This window comes from Marmota monax, unplaced genomic scaffold (genome assembly GCF_021218885.2).
Source record: "Marmota monax isolate L192 unplaced genomic scaffold, Marmota_monax_Labrador192_F-V1.1 WCK01_AAM20220418_F8-fsc00011, whole genome shotgun sequence".
Lineage (NCBI taxonomy): Eukaryota > Metazoa > Chordata > Mammalia > Rodentia > Sciuridae > Marmota > Marmota monax.
The window spans coordinates 25,601,148-25,626,662 of NW_026693082.1; the positions used below are offsets into that span (position 1 = coordinate 25,601,148).

Consider the following 25,515-nt stretch of genomic DNA (forward strand, 5'->3'; position numbering starts at 1 on the left):
GTGTCTTGCTCAGTTGCTAAGGCTGGCCTTGAACTTGTGATCATCGTGCCACAGCCTCTGGGATTCTAGGCATGTGCCACAGCACCCAACTCTTCTTTTTCTTACTTAATAAAATCATTGTGTGTTTTTGTTAGCTCTTGATTATCTGAGGGGAGAACAGGTAATTATTGTACAAAGCCAATTTCTACTAACCTATAATTTTTTTTAAATTATGAAAGTAATATGTGTTTTATATGTAAAAGACTTGGAAAAGTACAAATCAAGCAAAATGTACATAATCTCTAGATGACTAGAGATCCTCTTATTAACAGTTTGGTATGCTCAGCTTTTGGTTTTCTTTTTAAAAAATACTTTCATACTTCCAGTAGAGTTTTTTCCCCATATGTTGTAGAATGTTTTGAGAATATAACTGAAATTATATTATTTTGTATCCGCTTTTTTTCACTTAATTATCATCACTGTCCCTTGTTAACCGGACCTACTTTCTTGTTCTCTTAGTATTTGAAGTTTTCTTCTTGAGGATCTCGGCTAGAAGTGACTGCAGAATTGAGAATGACAAAGTATTAAAATATCTTGGAGTAGGCAACTTGCATTCAAATAACAGCTCTACCTCTATCCAGTTAGTGAATAATCAAGATAAAGGTACCTGAATTCATAGGACATCTCGATGCCTAGAATGAAAAAGAATTAGACAATAGTATTTCCTTTAAACTTTAAAAGGCGACAACCATGAACCACCTAAAATTTGCACAGTTGTTTTGTACCTTCCAAATGTTTATTGACAGACAGTTCTTGACCCTGGATATTTTCTAGAAAATAGCTAATTTAACCCATTCTGTTTGTATATTTGTTTGTATATTTCCCACTCATTTGCCTTCGTTAATTATATATGTTGGGTGGGGTGGAAAAAGGATGCTGTTTTCATTTATTTTAATATGTTGTTGTTCAGAAGTTTGAAGAATTCTTATGAGTTGTTGGAACTTTGGGGCTGTATTTTGAGCTGGCTGATAAAGTGAGAAAAGCATGATTTATTTGAAGTTCCAGCTCTATTGTACCATATATCTTTAGAGTTTATTTTTCTTTTCAAGTTGTGTTTATTGTATTTCAGGTGCTGAAATGAATCGTCACCTGTGTGTTTGGCTTTTTAGACATTCATCTCTTAATGCTTATCCCCAGCATCACGTAAACCTGCATTCTCATCAGTTTAGACAGATACATCTCTCTACAAAGCCATTTAGACAAAATGGGAATCACATTCTCCATCGTCTGTTAAGTAAGAATTGGTCCAGGAGATATTGTCATCAAGATACCAGGATGCTCTGGAAGCATAAAGCACTACAGAAATATGTGGAAGACTTAAATAAGGAGTATCAAGCACTTGGTCAGTGTTTGCAGGATATCTCTTTGAATGAAAGGGACCAAAAGTCCTTGAACCAAAGGCATGCTGAGTTGGCACCACTTGCAGCCATTTGCCAAGAAATTCAGGAGGCTGAACAAACAATTAAAGAATTAGAATCAATGTGTGAAAGTAAGTAAAAGATATGTGTGTGTAAGTACAGGATTGGCTTTTTACGTTAAAGCTTTAATGAACTGTATCTTTTTTTAAAACCCTACAAGCAGTAAGCTCAACACTTGGCAAGAAAAGAACTCTGTACTTAGAGTATTTGACATATTTCAGCTTCTAAAGATAACTACTAAGAGATTAGTCTCATTAAGGTACTTGCTAAAAAGTCTCCACCCCTGACTTCATTGTCTGTTCCTCAAGGACAGGTCTTGAGTCTTTTTTTTTTTTTTTTATCTCTTATGCCAATCATAGGATATAATAGGCTCCCAAATACTTACTGATTTAATAAAATTGAACTGGACTGGATTTTACAGATTTATAGCAAATAATAAGAGACCACGAAAAAAATTATATGATTAGAAAAGAAAATTTTCCTAATACCTATGAACCAGGACTGTAGGGGTTATGTCAGCCTGGTTTGTGGTATATGTGCACAAAGTGATACCAGTAGTGACATTACAATTCTGCAGCAGATGATTTACAAGCTCAGAAAATACCTTAACCAGGAAGCTCTCCTGAAATGCTGAAATTTGGATTATCCCCCTTCATTTGTGTCCTGTGACACAATGGCATTCTGCTTATCATGTACCATGATTGTGTGCACGTGTCCATCTTTCCCAGACTGACCCACTTGAGGCTTGGACCCATGTTTTATTCTTCCTTGAGTCTTCAACAACTAGAAGTATGTCTAGCACATAGTAAGTGTTAAATACTGAAACCGTGAATGAGGCACAGAATCCCCATTAGATTAAAGACTTTTGTGACTAGAGAAGAATTTTATAGAGCCTTCTTTCTTTTACAATTATTTCTTCATTTCTATTTTCTTCCTAATAATTATTGAGAATCAAAAATTTCTACTTTCGTTTGCAACTCTCACAACTGATACATGCTCAACATCTAGAGCAATGGAGTCAAAGTTTATGGGATTCACCATACTTGGCCATTCTGTCATTGTTATCTTGTTTTGCTAGAGTTGCATAATTGAACTTTCTGCTTTTGAGATATATGAAAAGGACCATTGTTTCCATGTAGCACAGATTACAAGGCTATATTTTATTTGACCCACATAGTGTTTTTAAAAAATATGCTAGATATGAATGTGTCAAGAGATTTCAAGACTTCTTATATATGACTTCTCTTAAACAAATGAGTTCTAGCCACTGCTAGAAACACATCACAAGAGTATTGAGTTATGGCTGCCATCTTCAAGGGGAAATGATCACCCCAGTTTGCTCCAAAACTTAACCTTATTTGGGTTTATATTTAGTTAGCCAGTTCCTTTTAAGAACTGTTTAGTTAATCACTATTTTCTTTTTTTAAAAAAAATATGTTTTTAGTTGTAGATGGACATAATACTTTTATTTTATGTATTTATTATTTTTATGTGGTACTAAGGATTAAACCCATACATGCTAGGTGAGTTCTCTACCACTGAGCTCCAGCTCCAGCCCATAGTTAATCACTGTTTTCTGTGCTTACTTATAGATATTAAATCACAATCTACAGAGGGGGATGGTCAAGATGCTTAGCAAAACTCATTAATTGACATTCTCCAAGTATTTTAATGCTTTGCCTTCCTAACTGAAGTAAAACATAGACAAAAGATGAGGTGGCTATTTAAGACTTTTTCTGTAACTGTTTAAAAACTTTACCATAATTCCTGTTGCTTGTTTTTAGGTCTAAATAAACAAGATGAGAAGCAGTTACAAGAACTTGCATTGGAAGAAAGGCAAATCATTGATCAAAAAATCAACATGCTGTACAGTGAGGTATGTTTTAGGAAGTAGACTAATCTCAATAATGTTAACATTAAGAAATACTCCTCCTGCTAGACTGAGTTGGTGCCTAAAGTACTTCGCAAACACTGGTTTATTATCTTATGATAAGTAATTATGCTAGGTTTAGTGCTGGGATTTGTTATACAGTGAGATTGAAGACATTGGAATGTTGAACAATAAAACAGAGGTGCCCAGAACAAAAATAAATAAATAAATAAAAAGTAAAATCTGAATCTGTTAACTTGCCAGGCAAGAGAAGACGTGCTAGTAAAGAAATTTAGTCTGCCATGGGGAACAATCAGGAGTTTTTAAAATGTTGAAAGGAGATGATGTGAGTCATAGTGGAAATTTGCACTCTGGATAGAATGGAAGGAATCAGGGGCATTAGAGACAGTTGGTTAATACAAGTCTTTAGTTAGGTTTAATAAGATACTCGGATCTCTCAAGGTTCACGATACTATACATCAGTATCAGCTGGTTATCTCCTAGAAACATAGGGGAAATTTTTCTTTCAAGGTGGTTTCTTTTTCTTCTAACTCAGTGGATGGCTTATCTCCAAAGACAGTGAAGAATACATTTCCCTCTATCGTATTTACCATCATCTTACCTTCAGCTTTCTTACTCTGGGAATCCAGAAGAATGGCTCTTTCAGGGGTTGGAGGGATGAAGTAGAAGTATCAGTTATTCTTTTTTTTTTTTTCCTAGTCATTGATGGACCTTTATTTTATTTATTTATATGTGGCACTGAGAATCAAACCCAGTGCCTCACACATGTTAGGCAAGTGCTCTACCACTGAGCTACAACCTCAGCCCTATCAGTTATTTTTATCACTGCTTTAACCAGTTAATCAAAGGTAAACTAAAATATCTGACACTTAGTTTAATATTCTTTCTCATGTACTATCTCATTTCTAGCAGAGATGGAGTATTTCAGAAACTGGCAGTAGAAGTCATGACATGTAGGTACTTTTAATTTGACTTGGAAGACTTTGAATATTAAGGAAATTTTGTCCCCTTTATCCTAAAAGGAAAGTTGATTGCTTTCTTTATTAGGAATCCACTTTTTTTTTTTTCCTTGTCATGGCATAGAAACTCTTTGAGTTTTATCTCAGGAGCCCTCAAGCTAGTGTTTAAAGAGTGTCCCCACTGAGAAGGCAAGACATGGCATGGTATATCCACTGACACTTATGGGAGGGGAGAATATGCAATTGTATGTATGTATTTATCCCAAATGAAAACTTTGAAAGCCTTGCTTCATTCATTAGATGAAAGAAGCTACTGTTCAGAACTAATTATGAGAGGCAAAATCTGAAGAAAATTGAATGGAACATTCTGGGCTTTGATCTAAACTTCTGCATTTTAGAAAATTAATCTGATAGCAGTGCAGAATATCTGGACAAGTAACTTCATTGTTAACATGAACTGATCACCTGTTTTAGTCTAATTTGATCTACTCATTATAGCATTTTAGGACTAACCTCTTGGGGATACTATATAATTTTTTTAATTACTGATTTTTTTAATGATTTAAGGGCTTTTATCTAAGTTCAAGTAATAATAATTTACTAAGGAAAATCTTTTCCAGCTTTTTCAGAGTCTAGTGCCAAAAGAGAAATACGACCAAAATGATGTTATTTTAGAGGTGACATCTGGAAGAACTACTGGAGGTCAGTAAAATCATGTTATTGTAAATGACCTAAAAAACTCTTGAAGTTTACCTTGATTTGACATCACTATAACATTAAAGTCCACTAAATGTGTTCATCTTTGGAAGTAGTTACTTCTCATTTCCTAAGGGACTCATTCCTAAGGATAGCTGTCTTTGAAAACTTTGTACTAACTGTTTTTTATGTTTTTGTAGGTGATATCTGCCAGCAATTTACCCGAGAAATATTTGACATGTACCAGAATTATTCGCACTATAAACACTGGAAATTTGAACTTGTGAATTATACACCAGCAGATTATGGTAGGCATATTTGAAGATTTTGTCCATAGAAGATGCTGAAAATTATATTACATCTGATATTGATTAGAAACATGCTGCCACATTTTAAAAAACATTTGATCTGTTATCTATTAAACACTATGACACAGACTTACAACAGTTGTTTAGAACTCTACTGAGTAGAGTTCTAAGCCAGGAGAAAAGAACAGGAAGGATGAAGCATCATCCTAAGGTGGAATATTAAAGAAAATTTTCCTGGGCAGAATAGATATCTACCTTGCCTTAAAATAATTACTTTGTATTATTCAAAGTATATATATATATATATATATATATATATATATACATTTTATGCTCTACCACTGAGCTTCATTCCCAGTCCTATTTATTTATTTAGAGACAGGGTCTACCTAAGTTGCCTAGGCTAGCCTTGAATTTGAGATCCTATTGCCTCAGCTTCCTGAATTCCAGGGATGACAGACATGTACTAATAAACTTGGTCAAAATAAAAATTAATACTAAAGTTTTTACTCTAAAAGAGCTTTATCAATTTTGTAACATTATCAGAAAATATTATCAATTAGACTAAGTGTCTAATCATGTTAAATTTTTATGGGAGTGCAAAAAAAGTCATTTGTTTTTATTTTTAAGAAATAAAATGTAGTAGGAAAGACTTTGGTTTGTGGGTAGGACAATGAGGAGTTTACTGACAGCATATTTAATGAGATGTAATAGCTGAAATAGATTTGAGTAGGTGGGTTTTGGACAGCCTTGAAAGCTGAATACGCCTTGATTAATAGAGAATAGGGAACTGTATACTGAATACTGAACTGTAAGAATCAGTATAAAGCAGCTGTGGTGGCACATACCTATAATCCCAGCTACTTGGGAGCCTGAGGCAGGAGAATCACAAGTTTGAGCCAGTCTGGTAACTTAGCAAGACCATGTCTCAAAATAAAAATAAAAAGAGCTAGAGGGGTTGGGGAGGTGGCTCAGTGATAGAGCACTTGGCTAACATGCATGAGGCCCTGAGTTTAATCCCCAGTACCAATAAATAAATAAATGTGAATATGACTTGATGAAATTTAAATTTTGAGAAGATTCTTTGACAAGAGTATGAAGGATAGATTGAAGAGGCTACATTTAAGGCAGTCTTCAAGGTAATCCAGACATAACTAAGAGTTAGAATTAAGAGTAGGGGTACTTAGGCAAATTTGGTAACTAACTGGATACAAGAAGGGCTATTTCTTCTCCAGCATCTCCTATGTATACATCTCACCATTCTGATCCTCACAACCTGTGGGATAGATATTATTAATCTCATTTTACAGATGAAGATCTGGGCTTGGAGAGTAATTAAATAATCCAGGATCACACAACAAATAATCCTGGGATTAAATTCAGGTCTGTTTGATCTAGAGTCACACTACATCCCATTATTCCCCTCTGACAGAAGCGATGAGCCTCAGGGATTCTAATCTTTTTAGCTGGGGAGATTGTGATATTTGTTCATTCTATTGAGTGGAGTTGAAGTTAAATAACAAGAACCCATTTGGGAAGAATAATGTTGAGTGGTTTTTCTTCTTGTGGTTGTTGTTTTGGTTCTGGGGACTGAACCCAGGGTTTACAGATGCTAGGCAAGTTTTCTACCACTGAGCTACAATCCCCAGCCCCATGAGTGTTTTTTTAATTAAGTTTTGAATTAAGCATCCATTTAGAAATATCCAGTAAATGCTAAATTGTGTAACCAGAGATACTGTGAGAACAGAATTCAGGAGACAAATTTGGTAGTTATTAGCACAGAGATTATGTCTGATTTTGAGAGAATAAGTGAGGGAGAATCTATAGAGAGGAAACATTCAGGGCACCAAGCTTTGGGGAATAACCACATTGAAAAAGAGAATAGTAGGTAAAAGAAACAGAGAGGTCAGATACACAGGAAAAGGATAAAGACAGTAAAGCATTATGGAGGCAAGAGCAGAAAGTTTGAAAGAGATAATCAGATGCAGCAGCAGATTCTAAAGAAGAAATAATGGGAAGTGTCATCAGTGACCTCTGAGATGTGTGTTTTGAACGGAACTTTCAAGAATGAAAGAGGGAGAAATCTAATGACAGAAAGAAAGATTCTGTTCCATGTATGTAGAACAGCTTAAATGTTGGTTGGGAAACACTGATTCATTGGCAAAGTAAAGATACTTTAAAATCGCTTCTCGGCCTTTTGGCTAAGATCAAGTGTAAAAAGATACTTTAAAAACTAGAAAGCTCTTTTTAAAAAATACTGCCCTAAATATTTCACTTGAATATCTTTAAAATAAAAACTGAGAATAAACTTCAATTCATTGAAATTGTAAAAAAAAATTCTAAAATTGATATTATAAACTGGTAGGAGAAGAAAAAAGATGTGGATAGGGAATAGAGAAAAGATATCTTCATAAAACATGTATGTTAAATCATATATATTATTATTCTTTCTTTTTTAATGTTTAAATGAAATGAGAATTTTCAGGCATCCTCAGAAGTTCTAAAGTTGAAAAGAAAAATTTTATTTTAAAATTTATATATTAACTCTTAGAGTCATAATTATTTTACTTTGGGTACAGATACAAATAATACTTAACCATTGTATCAGTAGTCAAAACTAAATGATTAACTCAAGTAGTGAAGGGAAATAACTTTTGGTATGTAGTATGTGTCTGATTCTGTTATTCTATAAGCCTGATGTCTAATGAATTGAAATGTTTTTCAAGATAAAGGTATTCCATTAAATATATTATCTTCTCCACCCCCAACAGATTTATGTTTATAATTTTATTTTGTTATTCTTTACTCATTAGTTGAATTCAGGGAGAGGCCACTTGAAGTAGTGTTATGATTAATTTTACATCTCTAGGAGGCATACCTTTTACTATTACTGTAAGAAATGAAATTGTGAAGGGAGCCCTAGCGAAGAGCCTAGAGATTACTCTCTATAGGCTACACCTTATAGTGGGAACCTGGGTCCTTGAATTGGGAACCTATATGCAGTGGCAGTAATTGGATCCCAGGGCAGCAGGGATCAAGTGGTGTTACTAACCTAAAGGCAAGGTGGATGTAGTTATTGGATAATAGATTCAAAGCAGCAGTCAGAATAGTCTGACTTTCACCGACTTATGACATTGATCATAGTATTCCTGGAAGTAAAATAATAGGAAGTCTATAAATTCTTTTTTTAAATGTTTTTTTAGTTGTAGATGGGTATAATACCTTTTATCTATTTATTTTTATTTGGTGCTGAGGATCGAACCCAGTGCCTTACACTTGCTAGGTGAGTGCTCTACCATGAGCTACAACACCAGCCCCTCTGTGTGATCTGCGTAAGACAAAAGTTCTAGGTCATGTGAACAAAAATCAAACCAAAACATAAATGTGGAGATTCATAGCCCCTCAATCAGTTCCCAGACTTGCACCAGTTCTTAGACCCAAAATTCCTTGAATGAAGACTAGGATAGGTTCCTTAAAGAACGTCCACTGGTACACTACCAAAACTTATACTATTAATCTTTCTTCCAGTTTCCCCAAAGGGACCTTGATCATTTTAACAGAGTTACTGTGCATTGGAAAAAGAAAATAATCAAATCTTTCCAGGACTCTTGGACACTGGCTCTGAACTGAACTAGTCCAGGGAAATCCAGAATATCTCTGTGGTCCACCAGGCAGAGCAGGTGCTTATGGAGGTCAGGTGATCAGTCAAATGAATTTTACTTTAAGTCCATCTCACAGTGGGCCGAGTTGGTCCCCAAACTCATCATCCAGTTATTTCCAAGTTTTAGAATTCATAATTGGAATGAACTACTCAAGAGCAGGCAAGATCCCCACATTGGTTCCCTAACTGGTGTAACAAATACTATTATAGTAAGAAAGATCTAATGGAAGCCATTAGAATTGCTGCTACCTAGAAAAATAGTAAATCAAAAACAATAGCACAGTCTTAGAGGGATCATAGAGATTAATACCACTATCAAGGACTATTCATCTCTTGTTTGACCTGCATAGAAGAAAGATGGGTCTTAGGGAGTAACAGTAGATCATCAAAGCTTAACTAGGTCATGGCTCCAATTGCACCTGCTATACTTAATGTGGTTTCATTGTTTGAGCAAATTCACACATCCCTGGTACCTCATAAGAATCTATTTATCTGGTAAATGCCTTTTTATCCCTACCTGTCAATAAGAACCACCAGGAGCTGGGGTGGTAGAGCACTTGCCTAGCATGTGTGAGGCACTGGATTCGATTCTCAGCACCACATATAAATAAATAAATAAAATAAAGGTCCATCAAAAACTTAAAATATATATATATATATACACACACACATATATATACACATACATATATACATAATATGTATGTGTGTATGTGTATATATACATATATATATATATATATATATATATATATATAAACCCACCAAAAGCATTAGCTTTCATATGGCAAGTCCTGCAGTATACCTTCACTGCCCTCCCCTAAGAGTGTGTCAATTTGGGGCTGGGCATGTGGCTCAAGAGGTAGCGCGCTCGCCTGGCATGCGTGCGGCCCAGGTTCGATTCTTAGCACCACATACAAAGATGTTGTGTCCGCCGAAAACTAAAAAAAAATAAATATTAAAAAATTCTCTCTCTCTCTCTCTCTCTGTTAAAAAAAAAAAAAAAGAATGTGTCAATTCTCCAACTCTCCATAACAATTTAGTTTGCAGAGATCTTTATAGCCTTTCTCTTCCACAAGATGCCAAACTAGTCTAGGAGAGCTTGTGATGTAGTTCCAGTTACTACTGATACTAGTCCACAGCTAAATGTCAACATTGTACTAAATGTTCTATGTATGTTTGTCTTTTATCCACCTCTCCAACAAAAGACTTTAAAGAGTAGGTCAAATTTAATGATGTCGTATGCTTACATTTTCTTTGAGACACTGCTTACATAATCTTCAGCATGAATAGCTCCACTCTAGCTTAGATATATATTATTATTTACAAATAAGGAAACCAGTACCTGGACAAATTAAGTAGCTTGCATGTGGGCACACAGCTAGGAAGAAGAGGACCCTCAAATTTGAACTTGGGCAGCCTAACACTGGCTCTGTTAGTTTGTACAGGGAAGTTGTAGCCTTCTCCTTTTCAGCTTATGTAAATTCAAATATTTGCACTCAACATAAAGTAACGGGATGGGAAGAATAATTTTAAAAGTACAACATGAGGAGGACTGGGGTTGAAGTTCAGTGGTAGAGCACTTGCCTAGCCATGAGCAAGACCCTGGGTTCTATCCCAGTTTCACACACATACAAAAATAAATTTGTTATGGCTCTACTCTGTTTTAATTCCTGGGTGTTTTTGTGCTATAACTATCTTAACACACTGAACATGACTATTAAACAATCAAATTTTTCCTAAAGTCTGTTCTCTTAAGCACATGTCAGCTTTTTTTGTTTGTTTTTTTGTTTTTTATAGTGCTGGGGATTGAACCCAGAGCCTTGTGCATGCAAGGCAAGCACTCTACCAGCTGAGCTATATCCCCACCCCACATGTCAGCTTCTTTATGTGGTATTCAAGATTAGCAGTAATTTGATCCAGTGCTGGAGGAAGACCAGCTATATTGAACTTTTTAATAGATTGTATATCACTCTTTGATACCTTCTTAAGGCATTTGTAAGGGTAATCTAAAACTATACCTAATTTTTGTCTATGTATGTATGACTCTGGAAACCTGGTAGGTTGGATTTCATAGTACTGTGTCTTCATCAGAAGCGTATTAGGAAGATGGCTGCAGCCACAGCAACATAGTTTTCAGTCTTTCTGAATCTGTACATAAAAACACACAGAACAGGATTGGGGTTGTGGCTCAGTGGTAGAGCATTTGTCCTACATGCATGGGACACTGGATTCGGTCCTCAGTACCACATAAATAAATAAAATAAAGGTATTGTGCCCATCTACAACTAAATGTTTTAAAAAAAAAAACTTTAGTTAAAAAAAAAAAACACAGAACAACTTAATAGCAAATCCAGAACCCCAAAACAGCATTTATACTAATACTATTACAAGGTATCTCCATAAAACCCCCTAATATGAAAGTGTTCAAGATAATCCTGGAGTATCATGTTACACTTCAGCAAGGGTCATGTCAAAAGAACACAGAAGTAAACCTGAAGAGGCTTCCATTGGCCAAAGATGAGACAAGTTAAGCTTCAAAAATAATAATTGTAATTGATGTAAATATGCTGGATGAGTTTGTACTCCTGAGTTCATTATGATAGTTTAAAAAAAAATAATTGGTCATCTTGAGAGGATAGAAAGTCCCAATTCATTGTATTGCAGAAAAACATTGGTATATTGGTAAAACTAGTAAAGGGACAGAACCAAGCATTTTATCCTGACTGTCCAATGCAGTTGTATCACCGAGTAATCAAACAGTGGACAAAAGGAAATAGTTCTTAATAGATTTTTTTTAAACTAAAAAGTAAGAAAGAAATGATAGACTATTTTATAACACATGATGCATTAAGCAGCATATCAAAAGCTGTGAAAACAATAAAAAGAACATTGTATGTCTTCTGTAATCTTGACAAGGGGCTCAAGCTGATGTCTGGTTTAGTCTCTGGACCCAGCTGCCAAATTACAGCCAATACAGAGGGCAGCAGAATAGTGAAATGTACCAAGTGCATGCAATCCGCAAAACCAGGCTGTTGGAATTTCTATGGGTCAGCAGCCCAAAGTTTCTTGTCATAGTTTGAATCTGGAATGTCCTACAAAGGCTGAAGTGTTAAAGGCTTAGTGCCCAGTTGGTGGCACTATTGGGAAGTGGTGGAAATCTGAGGGGGTGCATGCAGCCTCCTAAAAAGTTGGTTACTGAAGGTATCTCCTTGAAGGGAGTATCTTGTCCCCAGACTCTCTCCTCCTCCTGTCTGACTTGAAGTGAGCCACTTTGTTCCACCATACACTCCTGCCACCTTGATTTTCTACCTTATATAAGGCCTAAAGCAATGGAGCCAGCAGCCAACCTTGAACTAAAACCATAAGTTAAAAAATAAATCTCTCCCTTAAAATTAATTTTTCTAAGGTATTTGTTTTATCATAGAGATGAAAAACTGCCTAAAATGTTTTCAACAGTTAATTGGGAGGAAATGAAAGAAATGAATCATAAATGTGTGGAATAAGAGACTTTTGGTGCTGGGGATTGAACCCAAATCCTTGTGCATGCTAAGTACCAGCTTTACCACTGAGCTATAAGGACCTGCAATTTTTTTTAAAATTAATGTTTTTTTTGGTTTTTTTTAGTACCAAGAATTGAATCCAGGGTTATTTAACCATTGAGCCATATCCCTAACCCTTCTTTCTTATTTATGTATTTATTTGTTTGTTTGTTTATTTATTTATTTATTTTAAGGCAGGGTCTCACTGAGTTGCTTAGGGCCTTGCTAAGGCTGCTTTTGAACTTGCAATCCTCCTGCCTCAGCCTCCCAAATTGCTGGGATTACAGGTGTGTACCATCATACCAGGCTCAATTTTAAGACAGGATGATGATTTTTCAAAGGGGAAGTTGAGTTTTTAGGAGTGCTTATCCAGTATGTTAGCGTTTTGTCACTGACAAAATACCTGAGAAAAACAAGGAGGAAAGATGTATTTTGCCTCTGTTTGAAAGGTTTCAGTCCATGGTCACTTGGCTGTTTTGCTTGAGGCTTTTCGAGACAGAACATCATGGCAGGGATCAAGTGGTGGAAAGAGCTGCTTACTTCATAGTGGCCAGGAAATAGAGCCAGGAAGGGGCCTGGGAGAAGAAATGCCTTTCCAGGGCCTGCCCATAGTGACCAGCTTCATCCAGTTAGGCCCTACTTCCTAGTTTCCTCTACCTCCTGATAGTCCATTTAATTGTTAACCTGTCAATAGATTAGTCCATTGATGAGGTTAGAGCCCTTATGATCCAATCACTTCCCCAAAACCCCACTTTAAATATTGCTGTGTTGGGGACCAAGCCTTGAACATATGAGCCTTAAGGGGACATTCCAGATCTAAACTATAGCATGGGGAGACCAGAAAAGTTTTTCTTTATCCAAGTGGTTGTCATTAAGCCATCTATTGATTCTTGTGATTTTCTGAATCTGAATATTATTGTATCATAAAAAAAGATTTTTAAAAAAAATTTTAGATGAAAATAAGTTGAGTCTTGATCAAGTGGGTGTGGTGGCTTACTCATAATCCCAGCGTCTTGGAAGACTGAAGCAAGTGAATCACAAGTTTGAGTACAGCCTGGGCAACTTAGTGAGACCGTGTCTCAAAATAAAATCAAAAGAATGGGGATAAGTGATAGAGCACCACATATTCAATCCTTGATAATACTCACACACACAAACACAAACAAACACAGAAGCTAAACCTAAGTATTAAGATATTTTTGTGTATCTGACGTTCTTCCCACTTCACAGATAAGCAAGAGCTGACTGTCATTAAATTCTTGAAAACTTAGAAGGGCCTATTGAGTTATTAAACAGTGCAAAATTATTATGTTGAATATTCTTTTATATGTGGCATTATATTAGCCTAAGACAACATAGGATAATTCAATGTAGACAATTTCTTAGTATTTTTTAATCATATTTTTTTTTAATTATAAAAGTAAAACTTGTGCCAGGCACAGTGGTACATACCTGTAATCCTAGAGGCTTGGATTACAGGAGGCTGAAGCAGGAGGATCGTGAGTCCAAAGCAAAGGCACTAATAACTCAGTGAGACCTTTTCTCAAAATAAAATATAAAATAGGGCTGGGGATATGGCTCAGTGGTTGAATGCCCCTGAATTCAATCCCCGGTACCAAAAAAAGAAAGTAAAACTTGTTTCTTATAGAATACTTACAAACAAACAATATGAAAAGTAAATACAAATCTACTATTATTCTATTCCCAGAGATAACCATAAACAGTATTTTGGTATTTCCTTTTATATAGTAGTATATTTACATTGTGAAAATATACTTTTGTATCTACCTTATGTTCTCATCTCTGGTTCTATACTCACATTCAGACCTTAAATTAAGGATATTTAGGATCCTAATTGCTTTCACAGTAGAATCTGTAAATATTTCTGAATTTTTCTTCCTAGGTGGACTGCATCACGCAGCTGCTCGAATTTCTGGTGAAAATGTCTTTAAGCATTTGAAGTATGAAGGTGGAATTCACAGAGTCCAGCGAATCCCTGAGGTGGGCCTGTCATCAAGAATGCAGCGTATTCACACAGGAACAATGTCAGTCATTGTCCTTCCTCAGCCAGATGAGGTAACCTCACCAGGAGGTGTTGAAAACTCACTTCATGTAAATGGGTATTTTGCTGAGAAGTCTTAACTTTTAGGTAAATCTGGTTTTTTAATGGTTATTTTTAGTTTCTAATGGGAAATCTTTCCCCAGGTAAAGTTGCCTTTGCTCTTCCTTACCAACCTTAACAAGATATTTTGTTTAAAATAGAAGTGACTTCTTTTTTGTGGGGGGTACCAAGGATTGAACTCATCGACCACTGAGCCACACCCCCAGCCCTATTTTGTATTTTGTTTTAGAGACAGGGCCTCACTGAATTGCTTAGCACCTTGCTTTTACAGAGGCTGGCTTTGAATTCTCGATCCTCCTGCCTCAACCTCCCAAGCTGCTGGGATTACAGGCGTGTGCCACCACACCTGGTCAGAAGTGACTTATTTTAAAACTGAATCCACAAAGTTTTAAAAATATTGTTACATAAGTTTTATCTTAAGAAAAAAAATTAATTCCACAGATACTTCAGGATTAGTAATATAATATCTGCATGGGGTTTCTACCACAACAAAACTTTCATGACTTTTACCTGGAGTCAGGAATTGTTATATTTGCTTGACTCCCATAGATATGTTTTTATATCTTTTTTAGGTAAATTCAAAAGATATAGCAGACACCATAAGATTTATTTCTCAAATCTTCCATATTCATCTCCTAAGAATGAGGACATTGTCCTACATAAACACAATGTCATCCTCTATGAAAATTGTTCATGATTGTATAATATTTTCTTTATTTTTTACATTTACATCTTATTTATTTATTTATTTCCATTCCAGGATCAAACCCAGGGCCTCACACATACTAGGCAAGCACTCTACCACTGAGTTATACTCCTAGTTAAATTATGTAATATTATCTAAATATCTAGTCCATTTTATAATTTCTGCAGTCGACACAAAAGTATTTTATGGCTATTTTTTTAGCCAGGATTCAATTGAGTTTTACGTATTTGAAGTCTGGAACAGTCTTTCGCCTTTTTCTCTAATGGTATTGGCTTTTGAACAGTCTACACTCTTTGTCTTATACAGTGTTCCTCATTCTGGATTCATTATTTTTTCTTCATGGTACTGTTTAACATGTTTCATTATCCTCTAGTAATACATTAAAAGTTGTATATAAATACTCTATTATACTACCTTCAGGATACAGGCTTTGAGCAAGAATACTTCATAGGTAAATTTAGAGTTATGTTGCATCTTACCAGAAGGCACATATGTCATATTGTCCCACTTTTAGTAAGGCTTAGTTTGAGCATTTAGTTAGGATGGTGACCACACAAAATATCTCTACTCTAAAAGTATATTTTCCCCTTTGCAATTACTAGGTAATCTCTTGGGTGCATATTATCCTGTTCTCAACAATTTTAAATCCATAGTTTGTTTTCTTTCTTTCTTTTCCATTTTTTTTTTTTTTTTTGTGTGTGTGTGTGTGTGTGTGTGGTACCAAACATTTTACCCAGGGGTACTTAAACACTGGGCCATATCCTCAGCCCTTTTTATTTTTTATTTTGAAACAGGGTCTTGCTAAGTTGCTGAGGCTGGCTTTGAACTTATATTCTCATACTATAGCCTCCTGAGCCACAGGAATTACTATAAACTCTTAATATTTTTTTAGTTGTAGATGGACACAATATCTTTATTTTATTCATTCATTTTTATGTGGTACTGAGGATCAAATCCAGTGCCTCACACATGCCAGGCAAGTACTCTACCACTGAGCCACAACCCCAGCCCCTCATTATAAACTCTTGATATAAAGTTTTATATACTAAACTCATTATAGATTCATAGATTTGTTTTAATTCATTCTGTTGTAGTTATTATTCTTTTTGATGTTTATATTATCCCACATTTGGTGGGTAATAGCCTTTTTAGGGTACTCATTTTGCCTTTTCTTGAAATGACCCCCACCAGTCTTGCTTTCTGGTACTATTACTTATCCCAGTCCCAATAGTGTCCTGTCTCAGGCCTGAAGTTAGCCTGGTCCTTTTTACTGGGGAATGTACCCCCAAAGCAGTATTTGTGTTCTTGGTGTCATCATTATTACTAGAGCATCCCAACTTCTAGAATTCCAATGGACAGAACTAAAAAATATATTTTAAAATAAGTTTCATATTACCAATTCAAATTTAACATTATAGAGGTTTTTTTCCCCCTTTCTTCTTGTATTTTATATCTCCACTTAAGAGTGAAAGTTCTTGTTTCTTATTTACTATGTTTACTTATTTGCTGTATTGTACAATGTATTAAAACTTTCAAAATTATAATACCAATATTACTAATAGTAAACTACTGAGTAATGTGTAAGATTTTGTCCTCAGAATGTATAATCAGAACACTACCTTCAAAGACTATGTGAAATAATTTTTTTCTACATAGTTGTTATGGTAAATATTTTGGTTCCTTTGTTTATGTTTCTATTTAATTTTAGGATTTGATTTTTGTTTTCCCTTTTGTTTAATTTTATTTTTGGTATATGTAAACATTTACAAAGTTCAAAAATCAAACCTAGAATTTTCTTGCTACCATCTTTTTTCCTTCCACCCATTCCTACCTGCCCATTATGTCTTCATATTCTTGAAAATTAAACTCATTTAATGTAACTTAACTTTTCTAAAAGAATATGGTCATATTCTCTTACTTGAATTACTTGAATTTTAAAATTCTTGGAATATTTTTAAGTCATGGTTTCTGTGTTCAGAATTCATCAAGAGTCATTCGGTTTTTATAACATTTGAAGAATATGACATATAATACCTACACAATAAGTTATGTAGTAATATAACTAATTATACTATAACCACAAGAAATGGGGAAATAATCTTTTTAGTGTTTATTGAATTTTTAGGTAGCTTGCACTAGTAATTTTAACAAAAGTCATATAACCCTTTTCTTCATATGTAGTACTCATTTTAGAGGAAAGCAAGTGTTGTGTTAGATTACAACCTTGACCCTTTATTAGTTTACTTTTCAAAGAGAAACATCACACTTGCTATTTGTCACTCATAGTAGTGAATGTAGAACACAATGTTGGCTCTCCCCTTAAAATAGCATATATTATTCAGCTTTCTGTCACTGTGACAGGATACTGAGATTATCAACTTATAAGGAGGAAAGGTTTATTTTTACTCAGAGTTTAGAGCCCAATTGTCAATTGGTCCTGTTGCCTTTGGGCCAGTGGCAAGGCATAATATTATGGTGGGGAATGTGTGATAGAACAAAGCTACTTATCTCATGGCAGCCAGGAAGCAAAAAGAGAAGGGACCAGAGTTCAGTGTCCCCTTAAGGGCATGCCCACAGTGACCTAACTTCCTTCCATTAGGTCCTGTCTCCTAAAATTCCACCACTTCCAAGAAGGACACAGACTGGGGATCAAGACTTTAACACATGTGTTTTTGGGGGACATTCAAGATTCAAATTATAACACAGCCTATTTGGTAACTATTTTAAATACACAGATATACATAAGCACACACAAGTATTTCCAAAGATGCTTGTCATTGTATTTGGGGCCTGATAGATAATACAGTATAACCTCATCTTAATTACATCTGCAAAGACTTTTTTTCAAATCAGGTTCCATGCGTTAAAACGTGAACATATTTTTCTGGGGATCACCTTTCAACTCACTGATGTGTGCATGTGCACATGTGCACGTGTACTCACACACACATCGATTCTTATTATTTGCAGTAGTTTGCTCAGTAAAGTTCCAGCGAACATTTAGCAAATACTCAGCCACTTAACAGGAATAGTTCAATAATTTTCAAATTAGTTTTAGGAGCAACTGTTCAGTATTTGCTAATTCATACACGTGCATATGTATCCTATCGATTATAATCTTAAATCCTAAAAACAACCCATTGTGCTAGATTCTATTTTCTATCTCTTATAAAAGAGAAAAGGAGGCTCAGGACACTAAGTGACTTGTCTGAGGCTTGTCATGGCTCCTGCAGACACTAGAGCTGAGATTTAAACCCTGTCCTAGCAAAGCACTGCTCTGATCACTTATAGCTCTAGTTACTCAGGAGGCTGAAGCAGGAGGATTGCTTGAGCCTAGGAGTTCAAGGCCAGCCTGAGCACTATAGTAAGACCCTGGTTTAAGTAAAACACAAAAGAAAACAAAACAAACCCTATTCAACTGGCCCCACAAGCAAAGCTTCTTGTATCACATTTCCCTTCCCCTACCATCTATCTCTGTCTTCTGGTCATCTCTGAAAACTGAAACAAGAAGGTAGATTGTCACCTTGTCTGACCACAGCTGAAAATATAAGAATACAGAGCAGCTTAAATTTTTAACTGCCCTGTGCATATCTGCAAAGGACTGTATAAGCATTGATTTGAGAGACACAAATAAATTTTAACAAGTAGGCATATTTACAAGTAGGGATCCACGAATGATGATTTTGAATTAATAAAATATGTGTATATATACCTTTTATATATATTTTGTATGTTCTATGTAATATAACTGTGTTAAAGAATGAAATTTTTGAAAGATTGTATGTAACCTGGTGATGTAATAACATCCTGTCATTGTTTTAAAAACAGCATCCTATCAAAATAAGGAGCTTGTGGTTTTTTCCTTGGTATAGTAATTTCTCCTTTTAGCTTAATGGCTGTAACAACACAAAACAGTCCAGTTTATTTGAAAAATATCAGAATAAATTTAATATGCAAGTCTTCATGGAGTGTAGAATGTACTTGTTATACCTTTTGTTCTAGGTAGATGTGAAAGTTGACCCCAAGGATTTGCGAATAGATACATTTCGAGCTAAAGGAGCAGGAGGGCAGCATGTTAATACAACAGACAGTGCTGTTAGGCTTGTCCACATCCCCACAGGTAAGCAAGTCCCTTTGCTTTTGTGCTTTCATGCTTTTTTCACATCTTAACTCTTCAGCATTTGGAAGGAAGTAGTCCTATGTTAGTACCTGACTCCTACAAAATCCTTAAAGGTAACACTGTTATTGTGGGCCCAAGGCCCTCATTATGTTTATATTTCTCTTTCATGTGGAAAAGTTGTCTCTCTCAAAGGCTGCAGATAGTGAGCAGAACTATCCAGGGAAGCTGCCTAGATATACTGGATAGGTGTGAGCAACCAGAGGGGCTTCAGCTCAAATACAAATGAAACACAGAAGCAGTATGGGGTACTGCACTCCATGGGTCTTTTGTCACCTTGTAGATTGACCACTGCTAGCTCCATGAGGCTCTGTTACATTAATGCTATTTTGATTATTGATAATTTTGGTATACTATGGGATAATTTTACAGTTCTTAATACGATTTTAGATACATTGTTTGACAATAGGGATTTAACATTTTAAGAAATGCATCATTAGACAATTTCATCATTGTGAAAACATAGAGGTCTACAAGCTAAAATGACTATGATGTCACTGGGTAGTATAATTTTATGGGACCACCAGAGTATATACAGTCTTTCATTGGCCAAAATGATGTTAGGCAGTGCATTGGCAATATTTCTCTCATTTTTCAGATTAAAAAAATTAACTTTTTTGTTTCTTTCCTTTTCTTTTTTTTTTTTTTTTTGGTGGGGGGTTACTGGGGTTGAACTCAGGGGCACTTGGTCACTGAGCCGCATCTCCAGCCCTAATTTAAAAAAAATTAATTAATTAATTAATTTTAATTAGGTGTATATGACTGCAGAATGCATTTTGATTCATTGTACACAGTTGTAGCACAATTTTTCAGAGGAATGTATTACATTCCTTTTTAGAACCCAGACAGCTCAAAAGCATAGTCACTATAAATATAAACTTTTCCTTTTAAAGGTTTTGAGTAGCTTCTTTCTTTTGTTTTCATTGTGTAGTTATTTTTAAAACATCATCTCTCTGTGTATTTGTGACCAAAACAGGAAAAACTGAGTCCTCTTTGAGTAGGACAGAGAATGGAGCAGTACTGCAGGGGAGAGGGGCAGTTTGCTATTGTTGAGCTGTCCAAATATATGGATGAGCTGGGAGGGAGAGGCCAAGCTCCGGAAATGAAAGTATATAAGTATATATAACCATCTGCTGCTTTGTGCTCCCTGAAATATCTCATCAGACATTAGAATCTAAGCAACTATTTCCAGATGTTACCAGTTTCTGAAATGTTTTTTATCTTTTGTGATCTTTTCCTGATTAACCTTTCCCCTTTCAAATGGTCCTCAGTTCTCCCTTAACTTGGCCTGTATAGGCTACAATTTACCTCTGATCTCTGTTGTTTTTCAGGGCTAGTAGTAGAATGCCAACAAGAACGATCACAGCTGAAAAATAAAGAAATAGCTTTGCGTGTGTTGAGAGCTCGGCTCTACCAGCAGATTATTGAGAAGGACCGGTGTCAACAACAAAGTACTAGAAAACTGCAGGTAAGGCTTATTTAGTGTAATAATTTAGACACTGTACAAAAGTCAACACTCTGTTTAGAAAGTACAGTGTTTTCTCTTGCATAAATGGAAATGTCTTACAACATAGGGAAATGTGCTTTTTTTGTAGATAAGCAGTGACTTAAATTTCTGTGAATTGATGGATAGATATGTGTGTGTGTGTGTGTGTGTGTGTGTGTTTTGGTACCAGGGATTGAGTCCAAGGGCAGTTAACCATGGAGCCATATCCCCAGCCCTTTTTATATTTTGTTTTGAGACAGGGTCTTGCTAAACTGCTTAGGACATTGCTAAGTTACTGAGGCTAGCTTTGAACTTGCAATCGTCCTTCCTCAGCCTTCTGAGCTGCTAGGATTATAGGCATATGCCACCACACCTGGCTTGGATTGATATGATTAAATTAGGCTTTCCAATTTACAAATGAGTAAATGAAAGATGCATAAACAATTGTTTATCTCCAGTGTGTATGTCATAAACTGTCTTAAGAGGAAGTTGGTTTTAAAAACAAAATAATTCTTTAGAAATAGGTCAGATGCAGTGGTGCATCTCTGTAATCCCAGTGGATCAGGAGGCTGAGACAGGAAGATCGCAAGTTCAAAGCTAGCCTCAGCAACTTAGTGAGGCCCTGAGCAACTTAGTGAGACACTGTTTTCAAAATAGAAAAATAAAAAACAGGTTAGGAATGTGGCTTAGTAGTTAAGCTCCCCTAGGTTCAGTTCCTGGTATCAAGGGGGGGAAAAAGAAATTGAGATTTTCAGATATTTTCCTTAAAGAGCTATGCTTTTTATTATAACTCTATGTGGATCAAATATAAATGGCAGTGCCAAAAAAATAGGGAACATGGGCTGGGGTTGTGGCTTAGCAGTAGAACACTCACGGAGCACCTAGCAAGGTGCTGGGTTCAATCCTCAGCACCATGTAGAAAATAAACAAATAAATAAAATGAAGGTGTTGTGTCCAACTGCAGCTAAAAAAAAATTTTTAAAAATAGGGAACAGTGATTGCTACTGATAAGAGACTTGGGGACAAGGGATAGAGGGAGATTTACTTTTCATTATTATTTTCATTAGTATACTTTTTGAATTTTGTACACTATACATTTATAGTGTTTTTTTATTCAAATACATACACAGATAACTTACAAATTAAAATAAGTGAATGTCATTGTCTTAAGTAAACAAACTTAAATAATTTAAAATTCTAAAAGAAAAGAAAGGTTCTCTTTAAAAGAGGCTAGAAAAGAAAGTAGAACTCAGAAATTACTGTGCTTTTATGTTATTTGCAGATAAGTATGACACAGTAAATCAAATTTGAAAGATTTTATGGCCTTTTAGGATACTGAAGTATGTAAATATTAATTGTTCTTTTCATCTAGATATGTCCCTGTCTTTTTACATTTTCTATTTTTTTAATCATTCTAACTTACAGGTAGTAAAAGTGCCAGGATAAATAATATATACTCTATGTGTCGTAATTCCAGATTGTAGAGCAGCATTAGTACATCTGTAGATAGGACTATTAATTTTCATACTATTGCTTCTTGGCAAGTAAATGAGAACATAAATACTATGAATTCTGCCCCACTGGAAATTATAAAAGACATTGAGATTTACTTGCCGCTTAACATTTTGGCACTAGATATTCTACATAGTAGTTTTTAAGGTAAGTACTTAAGATTGGCTTTATGTAAATTACGTGTATATATCTCCTTCAGTAGTCTGATTTAAAGATCCAGAAAGGATCTCTCTGCTTTTAAAATTCCTTGTCTACTTGCCTGAATGGTTTATTAATAGGGATTTCTAAAGCTTAGAAGTGTTTTCTTCAGCGGCTTTTATACAGAAGGCATGATGCCTGGTGCCAGCCTAGCTCAACCTATCACCTGTGTGCTTTATAGATGCTGACCTGCCCCCAATCCTGGGATTCTAATCTGATTGTTCTGGACTTGGGTTGTGGCTCTGAATATGATACTTTGGGATAATAGTTTCCAAATCTGGCTGATTGTCAAAATGGATGGCCTGGGGAATATTTTCAGAATACACAATCCCATATACAGGCTTAGGAATCTGTAATTTAAAAAAATTCTCTTGACCATATTGCTTACCTTTGTGTTTAAAAAATGAATTATAGAATTTCTTTTTTATAATCTTAAAAAGTGAAAGCAATTGAGGGAGGATGCTGTGTATGTCGTGTATTGGGAGATGGGGCAGGGGAGATGCATAGACTAAGAATAATATAAATAATCTTAGGTTGAGGTGAACTCTGGTGTGCTTTGAAGAAGATTTCAAGTGCAAAGAGTTTCAAAAGAAGAAGAGAACATGTTAAAATTACCAAGACCAGAAAGGAATAGATAGTAGGAAAGTGTTAGAGAAGGGCATCTGTGAGATGCTTTAGCACAGTTAACAGGTACACACATAAAAATAACATAATATAAAAAGCGGCATCATAGATGGTCACATAATCTTCATAAATAATGTTGGGAAGGTTGGCCAAGTTAGGAAGCATCTTGAATGTTGGGTTGTGTCTGCTTAGAAGACAAGAAGGAACCCAAGAAGAAAACTTACTCAGAAGGCTGTGCCTTAGGAAGATGAAGCAAGTCAGCACAGTATAAGCAGAAAAATCAACAGATTAATAATGAGAGCTTTGCAAAATTTAAATTTTAAAAATGACAGTATAAATAGAAAAGGCAGATTAAAATTAAAGACTCTTGATACCAATTAGAAATGGGTAGTTAGAGAATGGGATGAATTGGATGAATTGAAGGTAAGCTCTCCCCCAGAATCTGTATCAAAGCCTGAGATAGTAACCTCCCATGATGTGCTTGTCAGAGTGTCAAGAGTTTTCTACTTGAATAAAAGGGAACACATGGTGGTATGTATCATTTGTAGAACCAGGAGAAGAAACTGATTGGGGTGGAAAGATGATTAGGTTTTAAGTATTTGGAGTTGGAAGTGTTAAAAAGACATAAGTTTTACAAACTTGTGTTTTTTTGTTTTTGTTTTTATTTTTGGTTTGGTTTGGTTGGTGTTGCTGGGGATTGAACCCAGGACCTTGTACAGCATGCTAAGCATGTGCTCTACCACTGAGCTACCTTCCCAGCCCCAAACCTCTAGTCTTAACATTAAGTTCTTGCCTGCTTTTGTCTAGTCACTGTCTGTGTATGACTTTTAGAAAATGCTTAGCCAGGAGTGGTGGTGCACCTATAATCCCAGCTACTTGGGAGCCTGGGCAACTTAGAGAGACCCCATCTCAAAATAAAATAAAGGGCAGCTCAGTGGTAAAGTGCTTATCTTGCATGGACAAGGCTCTGGGTTGATTGAATCCCCAACACACACACACACACACACACACACACACCATTAAAAAAACAGTAGAAAGTGCTTAAACTATTAAAATAGAAGAGTCATTTACAAGTACTTTTTCCATTGTTCCATTGTGATGAATGTAATTATAAAGTTAAAGTATGAATTGCTTTTGTCTGGCATAGGTGGGAACAAGAGCCCAATCAGAGAGAATTCGGACATATAATTTCACACAGGATAGAGTCACTGACCACAGGATAGCATATGAAGTTCGTGACATTAAGGTAATACTATTGACTATGCTTTATGTACCTTTGCTTTTCAAAGAAAGTATAATCAATTCTGGAGAGTTGTGTCTAAAATATTACCAAGTAATTTTAAATCACTAAGCCAATTTTGCTTAATACCCTAAAATTTACATTTTTATTAGTTTGCTGGTAAGAAATATGATCTTTCTGCCACTTTGAAATAGTTATATTTTAAAATTCCAAATTCTTTGTTATACAATCACAACATATTGAATATACATATTGAATATACATGTATGCATATATTATTGGGTAACAAATTGCCACAAATTTAGCAGTTTAAAACAATACTTATTCATTTTCTCATGCTTTCTATAGGTCAGGAATCCAGGTACTACTGAACTGTTCTCTCCTTAGGGTTTCACAAGGCCAAAAGCAAGGTGTTATGAAGGCTACATACTTTTCTGAAGCTTGATATCCTCTTCCAAGCTCATATCTGTGTCAGAATTCTCTTCAGTTAAGGACTAACACTCCTACTCTTTTCCTGGCTGTCAGCTGAAAACTGCTCTTAGTTCCTAAATACTGCTGGAATTTGCTTGCCATGTGTCTCCTAAATAACCTCGCCCATTTAGCATCTCTTTTATCTATTTTTGCAGGAAAAGCTCAGGCCTTTTTTTTTTTTTTTCTTCAGTGCTGGGAATCAAACCCTGGGTTTCTTGCATGCCAAACAAGCTCTCTACCACTGAGCCACATCCCTAGCTGGCTCAGGCCTTTTTGAAGATCTCACCTGATAAAGTCAAACTCACCTAGATAATAGTTCTCTTGATTAACTTAAAGTCAACTGATTACTCACCTAATCTCTGGGATCATATGCCAACGTATTTACAGGTTCTGTCTGCATTCACACAGTATACAGCAGAGAACATCTTATAATTCTATTTTCCATACTGCATATTCATTAGGTGT

At 35.5% G+C, this 25,515-nt stretch overlaps 1 protein-coding gene across 5 annotated transcripts in view; it reads left to right on the plus strand.

The window, feature by feature from the left end:
• The window catches only part of Mtrf1 (mitochondrial translation release factor 1), a 48,018-nt gene that overhangs the window by 17,751 nt on the left and 4,752 nt on the right, over window positions 1-25,515 (plus strand). For 3 of the 5 annotated variants that reach the window (XM_058582608.1, XM_058582607.1, XM_046454250.2), the window contains 8 exons: window positions 1,109-1,528; window positions 3,242-3,333; window positions 4,928-5,009; window positions 5,204-5,311; window positions 14,418-14,590; window positions 19,345-19,462; window positions 20,851-20,987; window positions 24,487-24,585. In XM_058582608.1, coding sequence (XP_058438591.1) covers window positions 1,117-1,528; window positions 3,242-3,333; window positions 4,928-5,009; window positions 5,204-5,311; window positions 14,418-14,590; window positions 19,345-19,462; window positions 20,851-20,987; window positions 24,487-24,585 — 1,221 coding nt within the window. In that variant the 5' untranslated portion in view covers window positions 1,109-1,116. Of the gene's footprint in view, window positions 1-498; window positions 643-1,108; window positions 1,529-3,241; window positions 3,334-4,927; window positions 5,010-5,203; window positions 5,312-14,417; window positions 14,591-19,344; window positions 19,463-20,850; window positions 20,988-24,486; window positions 24,586-25,515 lie in introns of all 5 variants that reach the window. The other 2 variants (XM_046454251.2, XM_046454252.2) reach the window with 2 other exon arrangements.